The sequence below is a fragment of the Triticum aestivum genome, chromosome 2A (assembly GCF_018294505.1).
Source record: "Triticum aestivum cultivar Chinese Spring chromosome 2A, IWGSC CS RefSeq v2.1, whole genome shotgun sequence".
Classification (NCBI taxonomy): domain Eukaryota; kingdom Viridiplantae; phylum Streptophyta; class Magnoliopsida; order Poales; family Poaceae; genus Triticum; species Triticum aestivum.
The window spans coordinates 141,665,652-141,673,865 of record NC_057797.1 but is presented as its reverse complement, the minus strand read 5'-3'; the positions used below and the strand labels follow the sequence as shown (position 1 = coordinate 141,673,865).

The 8,214-nt window shown below is 44.7% G+C and overlaps 3 protein-coding genes across 4 annotated transcripts; all 3 read right to left on the bottom strand.

The window, feature by feature from the left end:
- Positions 1–218: 218 nt before the first annotated feature.
- On the bottom strand, positions 219–863 carry LOC123185021 (protein PELPK1). The gene has a single exon (XM_044597042.1). The coding sequence runs from the start codon at positions 823–825 to the stop codon at positions 451–453; it is 375 nt and encodes a 124-aa protein (XP_044452977.1). The 5' UTR covers positions 826–863; the 3' UTR covers positions 219–450.
- A 1,239-nt stretch (positions 864–2,102) lies between these two features.
- On the bottom strand, positions 2,103–2,750 carry LOC123185020 (protein PELPK1-like). Its single transcript, XM_044597040.1, has one exon. The coding sequence runs from the start codon at positions 2,708–2,710 to the stop codon at positions 2,276–2,278; it is 435 nt and encodes a 144-aa protein (XP_044452975.1). The 5' UTR covers positions 2,711–2,750; the 3' UTR covers positions 2,103–2,275.
- A 331-nt stretch (positions 2,751–3,081) lies between these two features.
- Positions 3,082–7,745, bottom strand: LOC123188035 (ribosome biogenesis protein WDR12 homolog). 2 transcript variants are annotated; one of them, XM_044600061.1, is made up of 14 exons: positions 7,460–7,745; positions 7,270–7,370; positions 7,071–7,177; positions 5,873–5,908; positions 5,654–5,736; positions 5,449–5,516; positions 5,242–5,352; positions 5,015–5,149; positions 4,469–4,612; positions 4,044–4,152; positions 3,827–3,963; positions 3,696–3,731; positions 3,489–3,617; positions 3,082–3,374 (listed from the first exon to the last, which is right to left on the bottom strand). In XM_044600061.1, exons 1-13 carry the CDS (start codon positions 7,605–7,607, stop codon positions 3,525–3,527), a joined length of 1,308 nt encoding a protein of 435 aa, XP_044455996.1. In that variant the 5' UTR covers positions 7,608–7,745; the 3' UTR covers positions 3,082–3,374; positions 3,489–3,524. The 2 variants fall into 2 exon arrangements, with proteins under 2 accessions (XP_044455996.1, XP_044455997.1); XM_044600062.1 differs by having other exon boundaries at positions 3,510–3,617.
- Positions 7,746–8,214: the final 469 nt, after the last annotated feature.

Here is an 8,214-nt window from a genome sequence, read left to right as displayed (position 1 = left end):
GACAATGCATGTGCCGTAAATATTGCGTGCCAGAGTTAGGATTCCGTGCGTTGGTTTATCGGGCAAAAAGTTCCGATTGGAATTATTGATAAGGATGAATCATGCATGAGCGTGCTTTTCAAATATTTTTAAGTTAAAAGGAAAAGTGTGCAATCGACACTATTATATGTATACATCAATGTACTTGAAATAAGGCAAAGCTTTGCCTTTTCCATTAGTTAAGAAGATGGTTGCTCAATTAATTGTGGAACTCAGCTGCCACCTTGTTAATGTAAACATCCATCTGTATTGTTCATGTACATTCCATCTAAATAGGCGCCATAGATAAGCGTTTGATATCACACAAATGACTCACGGAAAATACACACTAAACAATCCCATGAAAGACACAACACGAGCAAAGGATACATGTAGGAGCACGAGCAAAAAGAAGATAAGTGAAGACAGTCTTCATGGCTTAGCCTCCGGCTCCGGGAAGTGGAACTCCGGGATGGTGGGCATCTCTGGCTTTGGCGGCAGCTCCACCTTAGGCAGCTCCGGCTTGGCTGGAAGGTGCACCTCCGGGAACGTTGGCAGCTCGGGCTTTGATGGCAGGTGCACCTCAGGGAACGACCGCAGCTCTACCTTGGGCAGCTCGGGCTTCGGTGGCAGATGTACCTCCGGGAATGGTGGCAGCTCAACCTTGGGAAGCATTGGTAGCTCCGGCAGGTGCTCTTCGCCTTTGGACGGAGCTGTCTCCTCCTCCAGAATTCTTGCCGCGCTGCTCATGGGGACGCACGAGAGGAGCAGCCCGACAAGGAATGCAGCAGTGTTTCTCGAAGCCATTTTGATGGACGACTATGGTTGTACTAGCTAGCTATGTGGTGTGGTTTTGTTGTGGGAGAGATAGCAGGTGCTGCATTCCATTTATAGAGTTAAGAAACGCTTGAGTGTCTTGGGTCCAATGCTTTGCAACGAGTCTGTTCACCTACTCACCTGCAGTTCCCGGTTTTATGTGTGCTCTTTAATTTCGAGTCTCAGTCTGGCCACCTGCTTACGAATTGGGTGAAGAGAGATTAGAGAGTTCTTTCGGCTTTTGCGGCTGATGTTGAGGATAGACACGCAATTGTTAGGCCAGCTGCTAAGACTAAACGCCTTATCCAGGGGACCATTAGGTGGCAGAAGAACACAAGCAAGTTTGTACATCAGCAATTGCCATTGCTAGCTGCCGCCAACTAGACTCCTCCCTTTTCTTCCTTCTCCAGCATCTGAGCTAGACGACTGGCGGCACCCCAGAGGTTACGCTATAAGAATAACACGCGCACGTCCGTTTGTCAGATTTTTCCCAGATCGATACAATTAGTAGAGACAATGAAAATTAGATAAAATTTTGAGTTCAGTGTCTGGTTCAATTGCCCTTTTGGGTCTCCAAACTTGTCTACTTGCCAAGGTCCTGAAGTGTACTATTATTAAGATAGTTACTTTACCAACAAACCCTGCTTAATTTGCTTGCTCTGCCGGTGTGGTACTTAAGTGTTGAGCACTCGGTCACGTTGGTTTGATTGTTGTTGTCTTATTGTTTGGCTTTTGAATTTGGCCAACCTATATAGATTTCATCCTACACAAGAACAGATTGGGACATATTTACCCGCCGAATGGAACACCAAAAATCTGGAGTAAGGTAACAAAAAAGTGGTCCTGCACTCCTCATCAGCGGCATTTGTGTTGACACTTGACACCCAGATCACTGCCACCTCCATTCGCTCGATGCTAGGATACGACATGGAGTTAAAATAAGGACCAGGTCAAGTAAAAAAATTACAAAAGGAGAGACCAGGCGGCCATACAACACGGAAGTGAGCTACCACGCCCACGCACCCAAGAACAGTGTGATTCTGGGACACCCCCGAGACACCCTCTTACTCAAGCATTAGTACTATTGATGCAAACTCAACAACAATGTGTGGTTTCTAAATATCAGCTGTTAAAGCTAGGACGGCTTGAGGTCGAAGAAAAAATGTTTGGGCTTTTATGTTTTATTGATGCAGTCAAAAAAGCTTGCTGTAAAAATTGTTGTAAGGAAGTATGCATACTTAAGAAGCACCCTTACGAGAAAAGGGTAATTGTGAGAACAAAATATAAATTTCTCATATATACCAACATATGAGCAGATCACTCACAACACTCGCTGAAAACCACAACTAAACAATCAGATCATGGACACGACGCGACAAATAGGTACATGTACGAGGAGCAGAGGAGGTACAACAAGGCAACAATATTGATAAGGCAGTTCTCATGGCTTGGCCTCCGGCTCCGGGAGGTGGAACCCGGGAACAGTGGGCATCTCCGGCTTGGGTGGCAGGTGAACCTCTGGGAACGTTGACAGCTCCATCTTGGGCAGCTTCGGCTTGGGTGGCAGGTGAACCTCCGGGAACGTTGGCAGCTCCACCTTGGGCAGCTCCGGCTTAAGTGGCAGCTCCACCTTGGGCAACTCAGGCTTAGATGGCAAGTGCACCTCCGGGAGCGGCGGCAGCTCCACCTTGGGAAGCTCAGGCTTAGGTGGCAGATGCACTTCCGGGAACGGTGGCAGTTCTACTTTGGGAAGCGATGGCACCTCGGGCTGGTGCTCCTCCTTAGAAATGGTCTCTTCTAGAATTCTCGCCGCGCTGCTCATGGCAACGCAAGAGAGAAGCCCGAGGAGGAAGACAGCAGAGTTTTTCGTAGCCATATTGCTCGACGTGTGCACTGGCTAGCTCTGGCAGTGTGGTTTGAGTGTTGTGTGGGAGAGATAGCAGGTGCTGCTTGCTATTTATAGGGTACAGAAGGCAGCGTGCACAGAAAGTCCGGCCATATGCAACGAGTTTGGTCATCTCCTTGTCTGCACTGCGTTTCAGAGTCTACATCTGCTCAAGATTTGGGTCAGGAAAAGGGCAGGCTGCACTTGAGGACACCGTGCAGATGCCGAGTGCAGGGTGGGTACCACCGTGCAAGCTCATAGAGCTGTTAGGTCAGCTGTGAGAGAGAAGAGATCTTATGACACAAGCAAGTGTATATCCTTAAGTAAAACAAAAACAAAAAATTGCCGAAGCAAAAACAATCTGGAATTTAACATGCTAGAACAATTATCTCGGAAGTATGAATCACAACATTGTTATAAATGTGTTGGCTTTTCACAGTTTCAGCAAATAAGGAGCACAAAACAAAACTTGATTGCAAAATCTGGTGACCCCTAACATGGATCAACTTATGCGCAAGCGCTGGCATAGGATGCAACAACTTCATTTGAAGTCATGATCTGACAATAGGGTGCACGTGCTTCCAACCATAATTGGCATGGTTTGGTTTTCGGGATGTCTTGTCAACCAATATAGTCTGGATTGAACAGCTGTTAGCTGCAAAACATGCAAGGAGTTCAACAAAGGAAGCTAAGGCTGGTTATGCAAGACGAAATAAATGGTTATAAAACTGGATTGTTTAAAACGATTCAAACTGAGATTGGTTAAAACCTTGATAGCACAAGAACATACAGGAGGGAATCCTCGTCACGCTATCTCAACCCCTGATGAGATACACAGCTTGGAATCAGCTCCACCACTTATCACGCTGTCTCCTTTCCACCAATCGGCGCATAAAACCTACATCCAGTGAGTTCTGTTGAGCATCTCATTTGTCCTAGAAGTATGGAAATGGTAACCACAAAATAAAAGGTTTACCTTATCTTTGTGGGAGTCCACAGAAGCCAGAGGCCACTACAGCAGGAGCAAAACCATTAATTGTATGTTTACGCAGTGATTTGAAAGAAAGAGAACAAATCAGGAAGTAAATGAGATTTACAGAATCTTACAGCTGTTCTTAGATCCCACAACATCACTTTCCCATCAAACGAGGATGATATCAAATGAAACCAGGAACTTGGATGCCATTTGCAGGCGGAGATCCAGCTTGAGTGTGAAGAGAACTGGAAAATAGGAGCTGTCGTTCCTGATCAAAGGAAAACATATGAGCTAATTTGAATGTGTTTCCAACAAAGCTATACAAAACATAGTGCTTAGTATGTTTACCAGGTTTGCGGGGATCCCATACCCTCAATACAGGGTCAGAACCACCAGCTGCAATCAGTGAAGAGCCCTCGCCACCACAGTCCAAACAATTCAAGGCCTTCCCACAAAACTGGAAGAAAGATTGGAGATAAAATAGAATAAGATTGGTACAGTTATGAAACAGAGCAATAGAGCTGCACTAGTCATATGACCGCTGGACAAATATACTGTTTGGACTGTACAAATGAGTTGATGATAGAGTGTGTACTCTTTCAGTTTGCAGGAGGCAAAACTGAGATAAACTAGAAAATCAGCACCCAGCTTGAAAAGTTGTTCCTATCCCTACTGCTATGCTAGCACAAAAACAGCATATGATTTGTTTTCACAGCTAGTCAGATAACAACAGAGTGCACTACATAATTTGCAATCTATTTCTCTCGCCATACCATGTTCCATGTTTCTCTCCCTGTTTGAGCATCCCACTGCCGAACAGAATGATCCCAAGATGCCGAATATATTGTTCGCTGCTCAGGCCAAGCAACAGAAGAAACACATTGTGTATGTCCCAGAAGTGTTGAAGATGCTGAACCCTGGAGTACAACAGGATAAAAAGTGTGAGTTCAACAGGATTTAACATGAGTTCATGACAACCAATGAATCCATTGTAGCACAAGGATTTCAAAAACAAGCCAAGGCCCATTTTCAAGTGAATAAATGGAATAAAGAGGTCCAGTTACTATGAAAAAGTCAAGAGTAGCTTACAACTTTGATAGAACCAAACCATTTTTACCTCTGCTGTGTATTCATACTACTTGGACTGGAATAAAAAAACAGCATATACAAAATGGAATAAAAAAACACCACATACACAAAATAGAATGACACGTACTTGGCTTCTTAAATATATCAAGCAACAGATAAATATACTTCACCACACAGGCATTACGCGTATAGGAACCAAGAATTTGGATTACAACATAACTAACAAGTACCTCTAACTGAGACTCTTCAGGTCCAGATGCATCAGAGTTCATCCTTCTCTTTTTCACAGAGACGGTGTCGCCATCTTCTTCAGATCCTTCGACTGCCCATAGCTTAATAGTGGTATCCCAGGAAGCAGAACATATCTAGGTACGGAAAAATACGTTCAGAAGAAGAAATCAGGATAAAAATAATAATATAACATTGTTGTGCAACATCAGATCAAGTGAATCATTACCATATTTCTGGAAGGGTCAACAGCAATACTTTGAATAGATGATGTATGGCCAGGAAGAATTTTGTAAGCTCCAATTCGCTTCGAGGAGCCGATGGTGACTGAAGTATCAAACTTCAAGAAATGCATAGCATAATTTAAGATCGAAAGAAGTATATGTTACAGCGTAAATAAAACAAGTCTTGGAAAACGAAAACTGCGTAGATTTACCTTGAACAGGCGCAATGACCTATCCTTTGAGCCAGTCACAACATGCAAACTGCCATCAGTTTCAACTCCTGGAACAACATTATTCAAGTTAGTTTGCTTCAAGATACATATGGCCTGATACTGGCAATGGTAGGAAAACAATTAGCAACAGGAATGCACCAGTATATCAATTTTAATAAATATTAAATATTTTTAGTAAAGTAACCTTTATTGATGAAGCTGGCAGAAGTAATTGCACCACTGTGTCCCTCCAAAACTTGTGTACATTCAGCTGCATCTTTCCATATTCTATGCAAGAATGGAATTTAAAAAGGTAAGACATACAAAAGTACTACATACTTTTTATGCAACAATTGACACTGTTTATTCGCTTTTTAAAAAACAGGGTCAAACAGAATAAACAGAAGATCTGATAGATGCACACCTTGCAAGACCATCATAGCAACCTGTTAATATGAAGCTGCCAAAAGATAAGTGGTTTAGTAATACTGGAATCCACAAAGAAGCAAACATCAAAGAATGGTCAACAATGTAGATGGTTCGCTTGAAAAAAAAAGGCGGGTTTATGCATATCAAGTAAACGATCAAAGATGCCACTATGTAACTGTGAACGAGTGCATAGTTGTACAATACTGATCCGGTTGAGACACCAAAGAGGATATTTTTACAGGGTTTCAATTGGGTTAGTTAGTGCAGTTACATGTCGAATCTTTTAACTCGCAAAAGACCAGCCCCAGAATGATATAGTAATTGGGAAGCCTAGGATTTCTCGGTCACGACTCTCTGGCTTAGGAAGGCACACAACTAAATTTTACTAAAGCCTTAAAAGGCTTGAATATATCTTGGCTTGGCTATTTAAGGGTTAGCTCCTTTTAGTTGTATCAATAATTTACAAGTGTCTTACGAAAATATTGATAAGCAAGGTGAGTCACACTCAAAACCTCATCCAAGCCATAAACGTTCTATTGCTTACTAATCAAACTTCTCAAGAATGTTTAGAACCTTCTTGGCAGGAAAGTACTAGAAATATTGCACAGGTGACACATAGGTACAATCCTGATTCTTTAACCTTCATAAATCGTTTCCTTGGTGATACATATCATTTACACGAGATAGTTGCCTAAAGCATGTCCTAGGAAACAGATATTCGAAAACCAACTCGTTTTTTGACATTGCCTGAGCACAACAGCATGTCAGAATACGAATCTGCCCTCTATTTCAGCTTACTTTGAAGTTGATGTTATCGTCCCTCAGTATTACCACTTGATCACAACATATCCCCTGCTTCTACAGGGGAAGCCAGTGTGGCATGGTATAGAGAAGTATCTAAACAATGGATTATTAAAGTATTCATAAACTATTTATGCAAGCAGACCGATGATGATCCTCATTTTAACCTTCGCCAGCTCAACTAGAACCTACTGTGAACCGAAAATGGACATAATCAGGGTTTTTTTTTGGCATCAAGTAGCCACTTGCTATCCAACTAAGGCAAGGCATCCCTCAAATCCAAAAATAGAATGCCACTTCATCCAATTGTACCCAATAGACACATCGCCGCAAGTCCTTGACAAATTAGAGCACCATTGACCAACTAAATCCTCATAAGACCACAGCCATACCTTGGGTTGGACCCATCAACCGCGCTAACCCAGTCATCGTGTGGCAATGGTGGCTCCTGCTTCCTCGGCGCCACGGCCTTTATGTACTCGAGCTCAAGCACCCGCTCCTGCAAACAAAATCCCCACGCAATTTTCACAACCACGTCCATCGCACAGAAACACCTCTAAAACTAAAAATTCCCAAACACGAATTCATTACCGCCGAGATGCCCTTGGCGAGCAGGAACTGATGGAGCGGCATCCGCACGAGCTCGCCATCCACGATGAAGTCGAAGGGCTGCGCCTGGTGGTCCGGCTCGGCTGCGAAACGGAGCGACCGGCTTAGTAGAAAACGAAAAATCCCCGTCGTACCGAGGCCAGGGCTAGGGTGCGGATGCGGATGCGCTCACCGGAGAGGAGGAGGCTGTTGACGATCTCGGAGAGGCCCATGCGGGAGAGCTCGGCGGGGACCGCGATGGCGGTGGGCGGCGCGCGGAGCGGAGGCGGCAGCTTCGTGACGAAGCGCACGCGCACCTGGCGCGACGTGTCGGCGTCCATGGCGGCAGCAGCGGCGGCGGACGGGAGGCGGGCGTGCGGCGGCGGGAAGGGTGTGGGGAGGGTTTTGGGACTGAAAGGTGGGCTTGCTTGGTTAGGGTTTTTGGAGTTGGCGGGGCCCGAGTGCAGCGACGGGAACCCGGCGGAGACGCAGGAGGCAAGGTAGGCAAGTCAACCACTTTGCAGGAAGCCCCTGCTGGTGTCCCCTTATTCCATTTCCACCCAATCTTACTTACATGTTCTGGGCTTGTGACGCTGGCCCACGACACTGGCCCATTAGGCCCTTCCCAGTGCTCCACCGTGGACGGGTGCTAAGCATGCCACATAAAAAAAATGACATGGCACAACATTTAAGAAGGGGAGAGAGTACTTTGGTGACCTCAGGAAGAACCAATGCCAAGCGCGAGAACCTAGGCAAACCACTTAAATGAAACAATTTGGCCAATGCATGAAAGACTTTAGGTGCTAACTCATTAAATAAAGTGTGCTTAGCAACAACAAGTTAAGCACCTATGCATTGAGGAGTTGAGTTGTTAAGGTATTTAATGCACTTAGCACCTCATCTAAGCACCTTTGCATTGGAAGAGGTCTTACCAGCTGGGAATTGGAG

Excerpts from the sequence above, each read along its gene's own strand:
- LOC123185021 (XM_044597042.1), bottom strand. The coding sequence starts at position 825 with ATGGCTTCGAGAAACACTGCTGCATTCCTTGTCGGGCTGCTCCTCTCG.
- LOC123185020 (XM_044597040.1), bottom strand. The coding sequence starts at position 2,710 with ATGGCTACGAAAAACTCTGCTGTCTTCCTCCTCGGGCTTCTCTCTTGC.
- LOC123188035 (XM_044600061.1), bottom strand. The coding sequence starts at position 7,607 with ATGGACGCCGACACGTCGCGCCAGGTGCGCGTGCGCTTCGTCACGAAG. Across the intron at positions 4,613-5,014 it reads CTGAAGAGTCTCAGTTAGAG|GGTTCAGCATCTTCAACACT; the intron begins GTACTTGTTAGT and ends GTTGTACTCCAG. Across the intron at positions 4,153-4,468 it reads GGAGAGAAACATGGAACATG|TTTTGTGGGAAGGCCTTGAA; the intron begins GTATGGCGAGAG and ends TCTTTCTTCCAG.